The sequence below is a fragment of the Otolemur garnettii genome, unplaced genomic scaffold, assembly GCF_000181295.1.
Source record: "Otolemur garnettii isolate 467f Iridium unplaced genomic scaffold, OtoGar3 scaffold00114, whole genome shotgun sequence".
Classification (NCBI taxonomy): domain Eukaryota; kingdom Metazoa; phylum Chordata; class Mammalia; order Primates; family Galagidae; genus Otolemur; species Otolemur garnettii.
Window position 1 is genome coordinate 5,190,244 of NW_003852509.1, and position 19,477 is coordinate 5,209,720.

At 45.0% G+C, this 19,477-nt stretch overlaps 1 protein-coding gene and 1 non-coding gene across 3 annotated transcripts in view; both read right to left on the reverse strand.

The window, feature by feature from the left end:
- Positions 1 to 4,587: 4,587 nt before the first annotated feature.
- Positions 4,588 to 4,694, reverse strand: LOC111727631. The gene has a single exon (XR_002775132.1). It is a non-coding gene; the product is annotated as a U6 spliceosomal RNA (small nuclear RNA).
- A 10,594-nt stretch (positions 4,695 to 15,288) lies between these two features.
- The window catches only part of FBXO25 (F-box protein 25), a 35,076-nt gene continuing 30,887 nt past the window's right edge, over positions 15,289 to 19,477 (reverse strand). For both annotated transcript variants that reach the window (XM_003797281.3, XM_023517583.1), the window contains one exon: positions 15,289 to 17,534. In XM_003797281.3, coding sequence (XP_003797329.1) covers positions 17,445 to 17,534 — 90 coding nt within the window. In that variant the 3' untranslated portion in view covers positions 15,289 to 17,444. The remainder of the gene's footprint in view (positions 17,535 to 19,477) is intronic.

The following is a 19,477-nucleotide window of genomic DNA, read 5'->3' on the forward strand; positions in this document are numbered from 1 at the left end:
CACACTAGCGTAGTACATTTCTTAACTGTATCATTTTTATTTATCTTTTTTAAAAAGAAGCATCTCTTAGACACAAGTCTTTCTGGAAGACAGTGGCCTCTTCTGGAAAGTGAGAATAACTTCCCTCAGGACCTGGACTCCAGGCGTGGCCCCGTGGCCCATGGTGCCCACGCATCTGTAAACTCGGGTGCCCAATGCTGTGGGAGATTGTGTAGGGGTAGTGCCGGGTCCCCTGCTCCTGACTCCACCTCGGGGCCTCCTGCACCCTTCCACTGGTCTGGGGAACCCATGCCCACATCCCTACAGCTCCGACCCACATCACCTTCCTCTCTGTCCCACACGGACCCCAGACCCTGTCCCAGACTCTCACTCGTGGACCTGGCCATCATCATAGACAAGGGAACTGAGTCTGTTCTCTCTCCCAGATTACTTTTAGCCAATTATTCACTGTTTGGTTTTCTTGGTCATTGTTCAATTGATATTTGAATAATCAAAGACCAGTTGGCAGGCACTATACAGGCAGCTTTGAAAGGAGAAACTGGCCAAGACAGTCGTCCTAGCTCTGAGATGGTTGCTTAATATCACGTTCATAGTCATCCGCAGATCGTTCAAACAGAGCTGAACAACTGAGAGCTCACTGCTGCTGTCTCTTTTCTATTTGGTAGGAAAATAATTTTAGTCTGATCATTGGGCACTCGCTGAACAGACCTCAAGGTTTAAATCACACACTGCTAAGGAAACAGTAGCCCTTCCTCTTCTGGAATGACTGGCTGCTTTGCATTGAGTGTTTCTTGCTGGGGTAACCTGCAACGTGAGCATGCATAGGCAGATTGAAACTGCAGTGGTCAGTGATTCTCCACCAAAACTGAGACCTGGCAATGAGTGCTAAATCCGATTAAATTATGGAGCTTGAGGTCTAAGTGGTTGACAGCATTCCAGCTCTTCAAACCCTGCAGAGCAGCCCCCGTGCTTCAGGCCCCCTCCTTGTACAACTGTCAGGGGAGCTGCAGGTGCAGCGTCAAACACACCTATTTTAAGGAAAAACCTTGAGGGTTCTGCTGGGGAAGAATTGGGGTGACATGGAGACTTATTTCAGCCAACAGTAGAAAACTGACCGACTGGGGCTTTGTCAGTGCAGCGTCTACTGAGTGAAAACCTTGCAGCACACGAACAAGTTGATGCCACTATTAGTGAACAGTGGAGATAGCGCCCTGCAGTGCTCGGTGGAGCCTGCTCCCCAAGAGTTAGGGTCCCCATGGCCACCCTCCAGCTGTTTTCTGTTTATAAAGTGGAACCTTCTCAGAGGGCTCTGCAGAGAAAATAGTGAGGCTTGAAGGCTATTGGTGACTATGAAATACTGAAACCTTCTTAGTTTTCCTTATCTTAAATTAGTCCTGAACACTCATGGCCAGCACCTCTCGTCCATCTGCATGCCTTCAAGTACAAAAGGCCAGAAGCAGGTACTGGGTGAGCGGCCGGGCTGAGCTGTGGGCTGCTGGCTGGCCTCCTCAGAGTCAAGTTTCCCTCTGGTTTGTCTGAAGGTCCTAAAGTCCCCACTGCTGGGAAGGCGGAACTAGGTCTTCAAGAAGGGGTAGACAGTGGGGGTTCTAGTGGTTTGGGCTGTGGGCAGCTGGTACTGCCCTCGGGGCTGGTGCAGCTATCTCCCAATGGCCCTGGGCCCCACCTTGTCTTTTCTCCTGATAGCTCTGTCTCCCCCAGGCTGTCATCCTGGCACCCACTGAGAGCTCAGCCAAGGGACGTTCCTGGCTGCTCCCAGTAACTGGGCATCATGAGCTGCTCAGTCACTTCCTAGACTCTTAGAATTCCCACGGTAGGTGTCTCATTCTGTCCCAGGGGTCAGAACTTACCATACTGTCCACAGAGCTGCCTCCATAGGACCCAGACACTCAAAATGTTTTCATAACTGGCTTCCTTTTCCTCATGGCTATATATTTTAACAATGCTTTTTTTTTTTTTTTTTTGACAGAGTCTCACTATGTCACCTTCGGTAGAGTGCCATGGCATCACAGCTCACGCCAACCCCAAACTCCTGAGCTCAAGCCTCAGTCTCCCAAGTAGCTGGCAATTTTTTTGTTGTAGTTGTTCCAGCTGGCCTGGGAGAGGTTCAAACCTGCCACCCTTGGTGCATGGGTGTCATAACCACTATGGTACGGATGCCAAGCCTAACTGTGCTTTTTGTTGAGTATCTGCTTTCTTGCTAGCATGATACTCCAAGAGAGCAGGGACATCACAGCCCGGCAGTGTGCCATGTGGAGGGCCTTGTATGGACACAAGGCCAAGAGTGTGAGCCAGAGTGATGGTGATGTTCACTGGATCACTACAGCAAGTTCAAGCAACAAGCTGGTGGGAGCTGGAGTCAGCAGGGTGGGGTGCGACTGCACATCCCCCTTGCTCTTCTAAGGCTGGGTCTGGACTTACCTCCACATGGCTCTTTGCAGCTTCTCATAAGAGACCCAGTCTGCATGCATGGCAGGTGGTGCACAGCCCTTCCTGTGGCAGCCCAGGAGCCTGGAGGACCCTGATGCCTGAGCACTGACACTGGGAATTCTTTTTTTTTTTTTATTTTGAGATAGTGTCATATGTTGCCCTCAGTAGAGTGCTGTGGCGTCACAGCTCACAGCAATCTCAAACTCTTGGGCTTAAGCAATTCTCTTGCCTCAGCCTCCCCAAGTAGCTGGGACTACAGGCGTCTGCCACAACACCCAGCTATTTTTTGGTTGTAGTTGTCATGATTGTTTGGCAGGCCTGGGCCAGGTTCGAACCCACCAGCCCTGTGCATGGCTGGCACCCTAGTGTTGACCTATAGGAGCGGAGCCGGCACTGGGAATTCTTAACATGCTGCGGGATGAGTGCTAGCAGCCTCACCACTCTAGCCCTGCTACCAAACACTAAGCTAGTTAGAGTTGTTTGTAATAACAGCATCATTTTCAGATCTAACTTTCCAGTGTTCCTAATAGGACTAAATATACTGACAGCCCTACATTCATTCCATGTGTCAATCACAAGCAAGGGAGACTTCAATCTCTTACACCTTTGACCTCTGCTGTTCCTGCCACTTAACCCCAAACCATTTTTACTTTTCAGAGCAGGGCTGAAGCTGCACATGGTGCCTCCGTTTCTTTTTAATCACCACCTGACTGCGGCAAATCTCGGGCCACGACCAGAACAGATGGTAAGTGGCCGCGGCCACACGTGACAGCACAACAGAGATGCCGTTTCCTGCAGCAGAGTTGTAATAGCAATTGCCTTTTTAAAAGTCCTTCCTTCCTACTTGACCCTTCACCCTTTACACTAGGATATGGAGTGCCGACGAGGAGAACCCCCACAGGCACTGGCATCCGTCTCTGGCGTTTCTGTCCACCTTGTCTTCTTCTTCCCTGCGTGGCTCACTGGCGTCCTGGCCACATCCTCAACCTTGACACCCTGGTGGGAAGGAGGCCAGTGAGAGCTTTGCTCTTGGGTGTCTCTGCCCAACTGGGGAAAGAAAAACTTAGAAACCCTGATAGTGAGGCAGCTTGGTGTGAAAGACGGTTCATCTTAAGGTCACAATTTACTATTTGTTAGTGTGAAAGGCTTAATCCCCCCCAACTTCCTCTAAAAAATAAACCCCCAAAAACCTTTACTGAAAGTTCTTGCCACTGAAGGGTTTCCTCGGGTTTCACTGGAAGCCTTTTTGGTTTAATGACGGTAAAGAGGATTTATTTATGTATGTTCACATCTCAGGTTTACGGGTATTTTTATGCCCTTTTCCCAGTACTACATAAAGGAAAGGAACAAACTATTATCAAGAGTCATTAGGCAAACCGGAGAAATGTCATTTCACCAGGCTGCTCAGGTCGCCCAGCTCTGACCAGGCCTGGGACCCTGTCTCTGAGGAGAGCTGTTCAGAGCTGCGGCAGGTGGGCCCCCATAGGAAGGGGAGCTCCTTGAGTAAGGGCTTTTGTGGAACCCTCCTGCAGACCCAGTTCTCCACCTTCCCTGCTAGTGCCTGGCTGCCTCACACCCACCTGATTGCCCCCTCCTGTTCATGTGCTCACGTTCTCCTCTTTACCTGCTGGTCACTTTCTCCCTGTGGCTGTAAACTCTGCTGTTGGGGCAGCATTTGCATTGGCCCAGCAGATGCCTGGGTGTAGACAGAGAGGGAGGGGCAGGCAAGGGCTGTTGAAGAATCACATGGCTCTGGGTCTAACCCCTGATTCCGAAGCCTAGAGAGGTCCAGAGAGCAAAGCCAGTGACGTCTCTGCTCCTCTGTTCCAGGTGTGGCAGTTCCTGGCATGCCACGGCTCCTAGAATCACCACGGTCACCCTCAGCATTCCCCTCAAGACCCTGCAGAGCTCTGTTCTGCTGCCAGGTGTTTTCAGAAATCTGAAGCAGGTGCTGCTACTTTGTTCTTTGTGTGGTATACGGGTTCCACTAAAGAAGGTGGTTTTGTAATTGGGGAGGACACATCCCTGGGCCAAGTGGGAGAACTAGTGGATTAGGGAGCTCCGGGAAATACTTCTATGGGAACAACGTACCTTTTGGAATCTGGCCTTTTTTTTTCCCCGAAGTTCTATCATTCTATTAAAAATATGGACCACTTCACGAATTTGCGTGTCATCCTTGCACGGGGGACATGCTAATCTTCTCTGTATCGTTCCAATTTCAGTGTATGTGCTGCCGAAGCAAACACAGCACTGGCCTACGTTAAATACAAAGTTAACATGTTAAGTAGGTGACACCCTCAGTTAGCCAGTCTCACACAGTTGTTTAGAACAAAAAAAGAGGCTTGTACCTAGAACTTACTTTTAAGTCTTACCAGCTACCCAGGGGCACAGACTCCTGTGGAATCTGACTTTACCTCAAGGCTCAGGACGTGGGGGCTTCTGTCCACAAAAGCAAGTTCTAGGCTGAGCTGTCAGAGCTCAGCATGAGCACAGGTGAGTGTTCCCCAGACCCTCTTCCTGAGAGTCTGGGTGTCTGCCTGGGAACGTGCCATGCACGCCTTCAGCTCCCAAGATCTGATATCCACTTCATCTACAACAGCGGTTCTCAACCTGTGGGTCGCGACCTCTTTTTAACAATGAAAATACATTGTGGCATTAGGAAGGTTGAGAACCACTGATGTAGGAGGAGCACACCCTAAATAAGAGAGTTATTCTAATTTTAACAGCAGGAAACGCTAAGCTCAGAAGTGAACAAGAAAGCGTCTCCCAGCAAAGTACCACATGTCTTTGGCAACCAGTGACTCCCCTGGGGCTCCGAGCAGGAGAGCAGGCAAGAGGGCAGGCTGTCGGGACAAGAGCATCAGGGAGGAGGGTGAGGTCACACTTTCTGTTTTTCTCCTCTGAAGCATAGTCCATCCCTGATCCCTGCAGGGTAGATGATACAGAGGGAAAAAACTACACTTAAATCTCTAAATGGCGGTTGAGTCTCATAATCAATCTGGCATATTTCATTTTGGCTTATTTTGAGGGACAAGTATTTCAACATTTTATTATGAAAAAATAAAATCTATGCAAGAGTAGAAAGAACAGTACAGTGGACACCTAGCAATTCAGCTATGCAGACTGGACAGCTGCTCATCTGTCCTGTTTCCTTGGTGTGTGTGTCCACGGCTACATCCAGTGAGCCGTTTAACAGTAAATTATTAACATAAATCCCACATTCTAAGAAATGGAGGCTGTCCTTATGTAAGTACAATACCATGAGGACCCCATCTCATCTATATATTTAAATTTTCCCAACTGACTGGAAAATGTCTTTTAGCTTCTTTTATTTTTTCCCCCCAAACCAAAACCCAGGCAAGGACCCTCTACGCCCTGTGTACAGCTGTTTTGTCTCCAAGTCCGCCCCCCACCCCGTTTTCCCTGTGCACACCCTCAGTTTTCTCTCTTAGCCCATCCTTCTAGTCATGCATTTCCTGTAAGAAGAAGTGACACCTAAAGGCTCTGTTGTATCTTTTTGGCAGGGACAACTCTCAGAGCCCCATGTACTTCACAGGGCCACACATGGGAGCCAAATTGTGTCTAGGGGCATCCACCATCAGTGACACCAGAATGAGGCTCAGGTGGCGACAACTCCACTTTTACCCTGGTGCCCTTTACTCCCCAGTTTCATCTTCTCTGCAGTCGTCCCCAGGGCTGTCCTGTATCCTCCTGCAAACAGAGCTCCCTCAGGCCAGGTTGCAGCCCTCAGCCCTGGACAGGTGCCCACTGCACACTCTGCGTCAATCTCATCTGGCAACTCCAGAAAAGAAGTCACAGTCAAAATCGCAGGTGGGACCACGGCATTTCCCGCACTGGTCATAACATTTCAGTGGGAACTGGAAACGTCCTGTCCTCAGACTGAAAGACACTGGAAAACAAGCTGGTTGCTACCTGTTCAGTGTCCACATTCCAGGGAATCTGCTGCTGTGGCACAGCCTTTGATGATGATGGCCTGGGCCGGGGAGGGGGAAGGTAAGCTGAGGACACAGGCATTGGTCTGAATCACTCACAGCACAGTCCCCTCTTTCTTCACTGCTGAGGCAGCATGGTTGTGACCTCTGCTTATAAAACTGTCAAAGTAACTCAGACTTAAGGCTGCTAGAATGTGGCCAGCCTAAGCCTTGAGAGGAATCTGTCCAGATGTACCTCTGTCTCTTTCCCTGTAAATGATGAAGACCAAACAGCCCAGAGATAAGGCCCTCTCAGACCAATGACCTGCTCAGCGAGCAAGAGGGCAAATCTCTGGAATGTGGACTCTAGAACCAAAGTGCTGTACCACATGCACTAATCTTGTGTGGGAAATGCTGTGACACTCTGGGACCTCTATCTCTGCCTATAAAAGTGAAATCTAAACTTCTCCACTTTGGAGGGTCAGGTTTGTGTGGAGACAGTTTCTTGTACATGGCCAACCCTTAAGCTTTGAGCTTGAATAAACTCCACACTCAGCCATATTTTCCAAACCTGCTGTAACCATAAAGGAGATCATGGTGCCAGCCAGGGGCACAGTCATCTGTCTGGTACCCAGTCAGGTAGACCAGAGCCAGCCTCTGCATGAGGGCCTCAGGTGCCTGTCTGGGTTATGTACAGAAAAACTAGCTGACTGGTGATTTTCTTACCCCACTGTCATGTGACATTGAGTTCTGAGAAGCCCACCTGTAGCTGCTCCCTCCTGTTGCTGCAGAGCCCCAAGGGGGCAGAGTCTGGAGACGTGGCCATGAAGGGTAACATGCCTGCCACGGGCTCAGTAAATACCAAATACCAAATACATGTTAAATATGGAAAGTTGGGGGCCCTTTCTCTCTCCTGAACAGATACTTCGTGGAGGCCATAGGTGTGTTTCCTCCCACGTGTGCCTTGCCTTGGATAACGCTCCCCTTTGCTTTGTGCTTTCCTCGTACCCAGCATGGCTTTGTGAACATGAAGGGGAACTGGCTGTCATCCTCATGAGGCATTTCACAAGCTCTGCACATTCTGCCAGCCACATGTAGGATTCTGATACTCCTTGACCCTCTTCTAAGCATTGGTCAGTGTATCTCCAAGGCCTGTTGTTTCTGGATAAATCCCCACTAAGTTTCTGATTACCTTTGAAAGCCATTATCACCCAGCTGGTTTCCTTATCTTTTGGTGACCATTTCCTCACCAGGTCTGTGAATGGCCTCCTCTAGTTTGTAACAGTGGCCATCCTGTACTGGACAGTTGTCAATTTGGATGAATAAATTATGTATTTTGAAGTTAATGTCTCAGCTTGGCTTTTCATAGTTGCAAATAAGTTATTTTCATTTAGTGATAAAGGCTAGGTAGAATTTTAGTTTTCAGAACAATAATAATATTGATCTTTTTAGTACTAATTCTGTTTAACATAAATTAATTCTCTAAGTCAAAGTTAGTATTAGAATTTTAGGGAAATAGTTATGACTTTTTAAAATTATGAAGTTTAGGGTGGCGCCTATGGCTCAAAAGAGTAGGGTACTGGCCCCATATGCCGGAGGTGGCGGGTTCAAACCCAGCTGTGACCAAAAACTACAAAAAATAAAATAAAAATAAAATTATGAAGTTAGGCAATTTATTTTCAAGGAAGCTGGCAAGTCTGGAGGTGATGGGAAGTACCCTTTGCTTTATTTGGATTTTCTTTTTGAGAAGTGATTTTTTTCTTTAGAGACAAGAGTTTTAAAAACTTCTTATGTTCTCCTTGGAGATAGCAGAACTGATGCTATAGGAGAGAGAAAGGTGGACTGAAATCTCACCCTCTGAGAAATCTCCAAAGCTCCACAAGCAGAAGCACGAAGGACACCAGCCTCCCAGGGACGGCAGGCGAGACAGCCTCCCTCCTACTGCCTTTCTTGGGAGACACACGGTGCTTTACACTTGGGGGAAGCGGTATTCTGACATTTAACTGTTTCTCTGACTTTGTATTTGGTAGCATGTTATGTATCTTCAAAAAGCAATATAAGAGAAAGTATTGGAAAGATATATGAGAATATTAATAATTATCTTGAAGTAGAATTACAGGTAACACTTTAATTTTTATGTTTTAGTTTTTTAAAAATACTTTCTACAATGAACATACATTACTTTTGCAATCAAAAAGCAGAGAAGTATAAAAAACTAATATAACTTTCACCTGGACAATGTCAATATATACAAAAAAGGACCAAAAGTACAAATTAGGTTTGGCAGACTAGAACCTATAGGCCAGATTTGGCCCACCTGTTTCTGCACAGTCTGCAAGGTAAGACTAAGTTTTACATTCTAAATGGTAAAAACCAAATATAAAAGAATATTTCATGACATGTTAAAAGTCTATAAAATTCAAAGTTCAGTGCCCTAAAGACTGACTAGAACACATGGGTGACCTGTGGCTGCTTCACGTGACTACAGCAGAGCTAATGGTTGCAAAAAAGACCTCATGGCTGGGAAAGCCATTCACCATGTACCCCTTACATAAAGGGTAGGCTACACCCCAGTATAAACTCTTACGTGCACCTAACCTTCCAGCTTCAATAATGATAGTTTCTTGGCCAATCTTGTTTTATCTTTGGTCACCACCCACCCTCAGCCCAGTGAATTAGGTTGTAGTAACTCCCAGATATCCTATAATTTCATCTTCATGTTGTTTAAATAAACAAAGCTGAAAATTCACCAGGAAGATACATATATGCACTAAACAGTTCTACAGCAATTGGCAGGTGTTTTAATGCCTCACCTCCAACTGTGGGCAGAAAATGGATCAGGCAACAGCTCCCCACACCGGCCACACCTGAGGGTATGCATAGAGCTCTGAGCTCTCTCTAGTGACAGAAGCGCACGTTTTTTTCTGAAATGCAAATGAACTTCTTATAAAAGGTAATATATTAGGCCACAAAACAAGTCTCAGTACATTTCCAAAGCCTGAAATAATAAGTATCTTTTCAGATTATAGCAGGATAAAACTAGAAGTCAACAGAAGAAAAACCGAAAAGTATACAAATGTGTAAAAATTAACACTTTTCACCAATGGATCAAATAGGAAAGCACAAGGGAAATGAGAAAATATCTTGAGATAAATGAAAATGAAAACATAACATGCAAAAATTATGCAATGCCGCAAAAGCAGTATAAGAGGGAAATTTATGGATATAAATACAATTTTTAAAGATCTCAAATTAACAGCCTAAACTTACTACTTAAAGAACCAGAAAAGGAAAAGCTGACAACCTAAAGCTAGCAGAATAAATAATAAAGATTACAGCAAAAACAAAACTTGAGAATAGAAAAGCAATAGAGAAAAATAAATGAAACCAAGATTTGTGTGAAAGATCAACAAAGTTGACAAACTCTGGCTAGACTAAGAAAAAAAGGGAGAAGACGCAAGTAACTAAAATCAGAAGATGCAGACACTACAAGCAATTTTACAGAGACAAAAAGGACGAAGAGTACTATGAACAACTGTAAAAAACTGGATAACCTCGATGAACTGGACAAATTCTTAGGTACAGAAACATACCCAGATTAGATGATGAATAAATAGAAAATCTGAACAGACCTATAGCTAGTAGTAAGAAAACTGAACCAGTAATGAAAAACCTTCCAACACCAGATGGCTTTGAACCAGTAATGAAAAACCTCCCAACATCCAAATTTAAAAAACAATTAAACTCATTTTTCTTAAACTCTTCCAAAAAACTGCAGAACATTTCCATATTCATTCGATGAGGCCAGTGTTATTCTGATACCAAAACCAGACAAAGACACCACTACAAGAAAAGAAAACCACACACCAGTATTCCTGAAGATTTTTGTATCAATAGTCAACAATAGCAACTAGTAGCAAACAGTATTCCACAGCACACTGAAAGGATTATAATTCATGGCCACATGAAATTTATCCCTGGGATACAAGGATAGTTCAACATGTACAAACTGATAAAACAGAATAAAGGGGAAAAAATCATATGATTATCTCAACTGATACAAAAAAAGTATCTGATCAGGCGGTGCCTGTGGCTCAGTGAGTAGGGCACCAGCCCCATATACCAAGCAGGGTAGGTTTGAATCTGGCCCAGGCCAAACTGCAACAAAAAAATAGCCGGGCGTTGTGGCGTGCGCCTGTAGTCCCAGCTATTCGGGAAGCTGAGGCAAGAGAATCACCTAAGCCCAAGAGTTGGAGGTTGTTGTGAGCTGTGTGATGCCACGGCACTCTACTGAGGATGATAAAGTGAGACTCTGTCTCTAAAAAAGAAAAAGTGTTTGATCAAATGTCACACCATCTCACGATAAAAACTGTCAACTAGGAACAGAAGAAAACTCCCCCAACATAATAGAGACTATACAAAAGCCCACTGTAAACATCATTCTGAATAGTGAAAGAGTGAAAGCTTTTATTGTAAGATCAGGAAAAAGAAAAGGACACTCACTCTTCCATTTCTATGCAACATACTACCAGAAATCCCAGGCAAGAAAGAGAAATAAAAGGCATCCAGATGGTAAAGGAAGGAGCAAAATATCTTTGTTTGCATGATCACGTAGGTAGAAAACCCTACAGAGTTCACACACAAAAAACTGAACTAATAAATTCAGTGATACAGGGTACATAATTCACACAAAAATCAAGGACATTTCTATAACAATAATCTAAAGGGGAAATTAAGAAAATTCCCCAACAGTAACAAGAGGACTGAAATACCAAACTTAACCAAAGAGGTGAAAGACCTATACTCTGAAAACTATAAAACAGTGCTAAAAGAAATTAAAACAACACACACACACACACACACACAAAAACAAACAGAAAGCCACCTCATGTTTATGAACTGAAAGACTTAATATTGTTAAGATGTCCATGCTCCCCAAGGCAGTCTATAGATTCAGTGCAACTCCTATCAAAATCGAGTAGCACTTTTTGCAGAAATAGAAAAATCCATCCTGAAATTTATGTGGTATCTTAAAAAGGAACGAAGCTGGACGTCTCATGTCTTTTTTTCAAAACTTACTACAGAGTTGTACAAAACAAAACAGGTGGCTTTGGGCACAAGGACAGACCAATAGGACAGAATAGAGAGCCCAGAATAACCCCTTGCACATGCAATCAATTGATTTTCAACAAGGGTGCCAACAACATTCACTGGGGAAAGGATACTCTCTTCAAGAAAAGTGGCACCAGATAATGGGACATCCATGTGCCCAAGAAGGGAACTGAGCCCTGACCTTAACCTAACCACATGACCTTAACTTAACCAAATTAACTTAAAATGAATCAGAGACCAAAACAAAGAGCTGGAAGTACAAAACATTTAGAAGAAAACATAAGGGAAAATCTTCACAACACTGGATCTGGCCGTGATTGTACGTGACAGCAAAAGCACAGGCAACAAAGAAAAAGAAAAACCTCTGTGCATCAAAGGGCACAAAAAGCAGAGTGAAAGGCAACCCACAGAAAGGAAGAAAATAATTTACAAATGGTTTACTTAATAAGGATTAATACCCAGAGCATATAAATCTATAACTCAAAAACAAAAAGCATACAACCTGACCAAAACATGGGCAAAGGGCCTAAATAAACATTTCTCTGAAGAAGTCCTACAGATGTCCAACAAGCAGGTAAAAAGATGCTCTGCATCACCAGACACTAGGGAAACACAAATCAATACCACAGGGAGACACCACTCACCCCCATGAGGATGGCTATTATGGAGAAGAACCCAGAGGACCCCATGTACGGCTCCTGAGAACATAAGATGGTGCAGCCTCAGCAGAAGTAGTGTGATGGTTCCTCAAAAATCAAAAACATCATATGATCTAGCAATTCTACTTCTGGGTATATACCCCAAAGAATAGAAAGTGGTCTTTAAGAGAAATTTGTACACCATGTTCACAGTAGCATTATTCGCAATAGCCCAGAGTTTGGAAGCAACCCAGGTGTCCATCCACAAATGAATGGATAAGCAAAATGTGGTACATACATACATACATAATGGAATATTACTCAGTCTGAACAATTCTGACACATGCTATAACATGTAAGAACTCTGAGAACATGCTCAGTGAAGTCAGTCACACATAAAAGGAATCTCCTCTGGTTCCACTCATATGAGGGTCCCTGCAGGAGTCAAATTTATAGAGACAAAAAGTAGGATGGGCTGAGGAAGGGGAACAGGGACTTGGCATTAATGGGAACAGTTTCAGTTTTAAAAGACAAAAAGGGTTCTGTGGGTAGATGGTAGAGATGGCTCTATGACAATAAAGGTGACACTAAGCTACACACTTGAAAATGGTTAGGATAGGCCAGGTGCAGTGGCTCACTCCTGTAATCCTAACACTCTAGGAGATCAAGACTGGTGGGAATGCTTGAGCTCAGAAGTTCAAGACCAGCCTGAACAAGAGAGAGACCTCAATTCTACTAAAAATGGAAAAATTAGCCGGGCAGGTGGCAGATGCCTGTAGTCCCAGCTACTTGGGGAGCTGAGGCAGGAGGATCACTTGAGCCCAAGAGTTTGAAACTGCTGTGAACTACGATGACACTATGGTACTCTACCCAGAGCAGCAGTGAGACTCTGTCTCAAGGAAAAAAAAGGGGTTAGGATGATAAATTTTAAGTTATATATATTTTACCATAATATTAAAATTCTTAAATGAATTTAGAACTGTCTACATAGTTAGCTAACAGAAAAACTACATACCTTCATCTGTGCGAGTTTCTCAAATGACCATCAAATAAAAATGAACTTCCATGCAAAAAACCAAGCAGTTATGGTGTCTCTCTTCTGTGCCATATTTAAATGGGGAACAAGAACATTTCCTTGGGGACCTACCATCCTCAGGTAAACCTGTCTGACCTGGTTATACAGTCAGGTGTGATGTCCATGGCACAAGAATGAGCCAAACTGACCACGTCTCTGCTCTTCACCACTCTTCAAAGGGAGAGGACAGAAAGGCAAGTGGAGAGTCCTCAGCCTTTGCCTGGCATGTGACCCACATGGCTATATCAAGGATGGTGCTCTGGGGAGTGACTTCACAGTGGGACCCTTTTATCAAATGGAGACTGAGGTGGTGGCTGCAAGGGTCTGTGGGTACAGACCCAGTGCCACCCCTGGAACTGCAGTTTTCTGTCGTAGGCTGCCACTTCCCTTCTAGAACCCTGAGAGGCAGGACCACGTCTGTGAGCAGCCACTACTGGTTCTATGGGAAACACTGCCCTCTGAACTTGAGGGTCTGCTTCTTCCAAGCAGACACAGGCAGAGATAAGGAGTGAGGCCTGAGCGAAGGCAGAAGGTGGACACAGATGCAGGAAGTTGAGACCAGAGGAGAAGCTGGAGCTGGCTGCCGTGCTTAGCAGATCTGCTATGTACTGGACTACGGCAGGACTACACAGGTCCTCATACTGGTTTCACATTGTGGCAAATCTTCTGGCTCTTTCACTGGGTGGCACCAAAAGGAGGTGGATGGAGCCTGGCAGGTGTGAACTCATGCAGTGATAAGAGAGAAGGCTGCAGTCATATTTCCTCACTCCTGATAATTTCGGGGATGCAGAACAGATTGGTCCATAGTCCATTCATCTACTAGGTTAGTCCTCCACAATGAAAAAAAAAAAAGCTTTTAGCTAGTAAAAAATAGCTATATGCTATTAGAGATAACAAGCAATTTACAAAAGCAAAAATGCGACCATCTCCTCAGTGACTTCAAATCTTAAGGGGAGGGGGTTCTATCAAACAAGAAACTCACATGAACTTCTCCCCCTAAAAAGATGAGGGAACACTTCCCAAGCTCATCCTGTGAGGCAGTTTTTACACAGACACTAAAACCACACAGAGATAACACAAGGGGAGTTCCCAGAAGCACCTCCTGTGGACAGAGAGAGCAAAATGAACCCAAACCAAACCTAACAACTCTGTGTGAAAATATCAGATGCCATGAGTGAGTGGGGAAGGCAAGGTTTGCTCAACATACAAACATCGTTCCAAGCAATGACCCCACATCCCAGAACCCGCCACCCTCATGATCAAAACACCTGGCAACAGAAGGGAACGTCCTCAGCCCAATGAGGCACCTCTATGGAAACACCCTTAGCTGATATCAGCATGCGGTAGGAGACTGAAGGGCTTTCCTAAGACCAGGAGCAAGACAAGGACGGCCACTCCTGCTCCTGCTACTCAACAGCATGCCCGGGGGTCCAGCCAGGAAAGGGGCAGGAGAGAGAGGAAATGGACATCAGATCAAAAGGAAGAAGTGAAACTATTTGCAGAAGACACAATTTTGTTTATAGCAAATCATGGACAATCTACAAAATACTTTGAGGGCTAACAACTATTTCAGCAACGGTCCAGGATCCAAAAATCTTATTAGAGTTTGATTATAAAAGTAGCATTTAAGACAAAAACTATACACAGATCCTTAAAATTTTTCCATAGAGCAGACACAGCTTCCTAGGTAGGGCCCCATGCAGCAGATGTGCACGGCACACATGCAGCGACAGCCCTCAGGGGTGAACTAAAGAGCCGCCTATGACCCGACGTTGAGACACAGCTGTTAGTCTTTCTGACTTTTCTGGTTCATAGATTAGGTGAGAAATGTGCCTTTCAACTCTCAAAATAGGCAAAGGGAAGTTAACGGCTGTCAACACCAGCTTCTGGGAAGTGGGACTGAAACTGGAGTCAGTGAACGTCTGCAGACTCCACAGCCTGGGGTCACCTTTGTCAGGATCAAAAGGTGTGTAAAACTTACTGCCTGTTCTCAGGCTGCCAGTATCCTGAAGTCTCTATTTCATTGCAAAAAAAGAATGTTGAAATTGTAGTTTAATCCAGCAAGGAGTGGAACCCCCAAACTTTTGGCAGACCCTCTCATAGAATTTGCATGCAAATAAACTATCCAGATGTATAAACTTGGAGTCCTCTTATCTCCGTTTGGTGCTGTCTAATCTATCATAAATAACTGATCAAAACTCTCTTTATTCTGCCTTTGTCTACACTCTCCAAGAATCCTCCAGTATGAGTGGGCACCTTGACCACCTGCCCAACTCCTGGGGTGCACCTGCCTCAGCAGTGCCAATGTGCTTCAAACAGTTTGGGTGAGCTACCCGTGTCAATACACTAACCATGTGCAATTACTGGAATCCTCCCCTCAATACCATGAATACTAGTATTTTTTCTGAACAGATATTGCTTAATTTATACATGTTAAATGCACGTATGTGTGATTACAGAGCACAGCTGCATAGTATCCCAACAATTAAAAAGTGTATGACCACCAGGGGGAAAGAACCACAATTTCAAACGGTTGGTATTCTTTTAAGAAATTCATATGAATAAGACCAACACCCCCAAGAAAAACAGGCAAAGAATACACATTAATTTACCAGAAACAAAACAAATGGCCAGTAAATATACAGAAATGTTCAACCTCACAATAAAGCACATATCCAATTTGTCAAATATTAAAATAGCACCAACAGGAAAAGAAATGATAACCGTGCTTCCGGGATAATGGAAATGTAACATGTTCCCTTTCTTAGACAGATAATAACAATTTCTTTTCTCACTAGCAATCTGGAAATATATGTTAAAAGCCGTAAATGTCCGACTCATGGTGTTGGTTCTTCTGGGTCATCATAACAAGTATCACATGCACGTTTATGGACAGTAATGCTCATCACAGAATCACTGAGGGTAGTGACAAAAGTCAGAAGCTGCCAGAATGCTGGGATGATGAAGTTTGTTTCACTGAGGTGAAGCTACACAGCCAAGAACAATCACGTTAAAAAAAAAAAACCTGTTTTCAAATAGTATTTAAAATACAGGTAAATGCCTCTATGAAGAGGCTAGTTATGAAATGAAGATGGCACACAGCACGAAAACTCACACTCCTGTGGACATGACCGAGGACCCAGTGTCAGTGTCTTGCCTGAAGGAAAACTAATTTGACAAAAAGGGCATATTCTTGGCCATTCATGTCACTCAGCACAGAATGTGGGGCTCAACATTGAAAATCTTTGATTTGCATTTATAAATATGTAAAATTACAAATTTTAATACACTGAGAAGAAAAAATAGTTAAAGGAAGTAGAAATGATTTGCTTGGGTCCCTTGAACCTACTGAAGATGAAACGTACAGTCTCACATCTCCACTCCTGGCTGCTGAGGAGCCCTGTGTCCTTCCCTTCGGAGCATGGACAGTAAGATTGTGGGTGATTTTTATTTTCTTTCATATACCTTTATTTTCAAAATTGTCTAAAGTGGACACACATTATTTTAAAAATAAAACAACCTTTGAAGACTTGAATTAAATCAAAATCACTATGTTCTTCAATAGGATGCAAAATCGATGAAGGTAAATTAGATAAATGTGACCATAAAAGGAGTCTGGACCATCCTGGGCTGTTCCAACTCAGTCTTGGCAACACTCCTTCCCAGTTTGGTGCCTGCACAGTCCAGCATGAGCTCACAGTGGCCCCACAGCAGGCTCCCTGCCCACACCTGCCCTTGGGTGTTCAGGAGCAAGGCCACCACGCTGTCAGAGGCACAGTGAATAATTCACAATTGACCCACCACCAGTGGAATGTGCTGCTATTTCCCTAGGTGGATTCTGTGTTCAAAGAGGACACATTTGGGCACAGCCAATGCAGCTGTTAAAATATGTTTTAAGAAAAAATAAATATTCTGCACAATGTATTTACAAGGATCGACTGTTTTATCCCCCATCCCAATTACTATAAAATGGGGAAGCTATAATTTGACAATTAAGAAGCATGTTCTAGAAGGCTTTCTGTGTCAGTTGAGCACAGATTATAGGGCTGAAAATCCAAAATCTTTTTAAAACCATATATATAAATACGCAAAACTGCAAATCCTAATATGCTCAGAAGAAAAGTTTTTACATAGATAAGTAGAAGTTACTGGTTCTGCCTGGGCCACTGAACTCCAAAAACGAAAGTACACAAGGACCAGGACACTTCTGGACAGCAGGACAGGTGGTTGAGGCAGCCTTCAGAACTTGAAGAGGTCGATGAAATGCTGCGGGGACACGGGTGTGAAGCAGCTATTGGGGTCAGCCGCGGTGCAGGGGTGTCCTGAGTCCTGCAGGGAGGAAGAGAGTTAGGGTTAGGGGCCTTGCCACCAACATAAGCCGCACTTCTGGGGACAGGTCCTTAACACTTTGCCAGGGCAGCCATACCAAGTGGAGGGGCAGGTGCCATGGAATTCCAAAGCTGAGTCTGGCGCCAAGATAGAAGAGACATCCCAGAACCCACACGGCCACAGGAGAAACCCCAGGGTCTTTCTTCCCCTGTTTGGCCATTCCTAGCTCACTTTACCCATTGTTCATCTCTGAATTGGCATGGACCCTCCTCACGCATCCCAGGAGGAGCCAGGTATGTTGCTCAAGTGAGCACAGGTTCCTCAGTGCTAGGCTCCTGCTTGGAAGGCAGGGTGCACTGACGATGCATCCATCAGGAATGACAGGGAGCTGGTGCACTCACATCCCCACAAATGCGGAAGTAAGAAAAGAAAAATAAGTTTTGTGGAAGAAAATTGGCAGAACACAGACAACAGGACCAGCGACCATGTGTGGTCAGCACTGGGTCTCTGCAGGTGGAGGCCCTGGCAATGTTGCCCCCAAGGAGGACCATGGGTGTTTCTATTGAATGAAGTGTTCATGGGCACGTCTGGAGTTCCCCACACCACCAAGACACTGGTCTGTAAGATATTTCCCTGGCAAGGGCCCTGTGGGGCAGCTGAGTCCCAGGACTTGGTTCAAGTCAGCAAGAGCTGGGAGGGAGCCAGGTGGTAGCAAGGACACTGAGCTTCAGACAACATGACAAACAGTACGTGGTAACATACAGAGGTACCTTGAATAGTAAGGCAAGATGATAGTCCTTTGAGATCATGAAGGAAGAATCAGGAAGGAATGCAGTAAAGGAAGGGGAAAAAGGGGAAAATTAAGATTAGAAAAGAGATTGCATTTAGGCATTTGGGTTTGATGCACGTTATCTATGACAATCACTGTAAACATCTGGTCACTAAATCTGAGCAGCAAAACGCTATCAGAAATGAGCACAGAAGGCCTGTGGGACACTGGGAATCCCATGCTACTCCAACACAGGCTAAAGACAATGTTGACAACTAATAAGGATGTAGTGCTAAATAACCTTCAAAATTATTCACTGACAAATATGTAAAGAAAGCTCATACTTCCATGTATAGTTTACACTGAAAAAATTACAGAGATTTTTCTGGGAAAGGCTCCTTCTTTCATGTCCTGAGGGTCTGCTCTGCTCTGCGCAAAGCACCTAGAGGCCGTGCAGCACAGGGGGCAGGATGCCCATGGAGGCTGTCCATGACCCCACGCAGCCTCTGCCCAGAGATCTAAGCATCTGGCTCCGGCTCTGCTCCCAGCAGCCACAGAGGCCTGAGGGGCGAATGTCATCAGGGTCTAGTCCTCGGGCGGGATATTCATGCACCGAGATGAAGCAAAGCCTGGGCGTGCCATGTCCTCACTCTGCTTCCTCGACCCCACTACCCCCAGGCCAGGGGCTCTTGGTCATGCCCGGATCTGAGGGCAGGGAAAGGTTTAAAGTCCCCACCCCATTTCTTTAGTAGCTTTGATGTGACTAGTTCCTCATCTACTGGGGTGCTAAAGCAAACAAGTAGAAGTCCTAGGTGTCCCCACGGTCTAACTGCCACTGCCCCGACAGCTATACTGGGAGGCAGAGCAGGTTATCTCGGCTCATCAGGAGTTAAATCAGGGGAAGATTTCTTTTCATGTTCTTTTGTGCACAGATTCAGAAATAAAAGCATGGACTGCGACCACTGTCTGCCGAGTGACTGACGTCTGGTGGGCGGAGGGGTTCGGGGGAGGGGGGACCACAGGCTCCAGGGCAGGGCAAGCAAGATCCAGCACTAAAACATCCTCACTAGGAGAAACTTGTTCTGAACTTCCATGACACTGTTCGCCTAATACAAGAATTGCAAGCAAATTCTTTTACGAAGCTAAAATCCATCTCGCAATTAAAAAAAAAAAA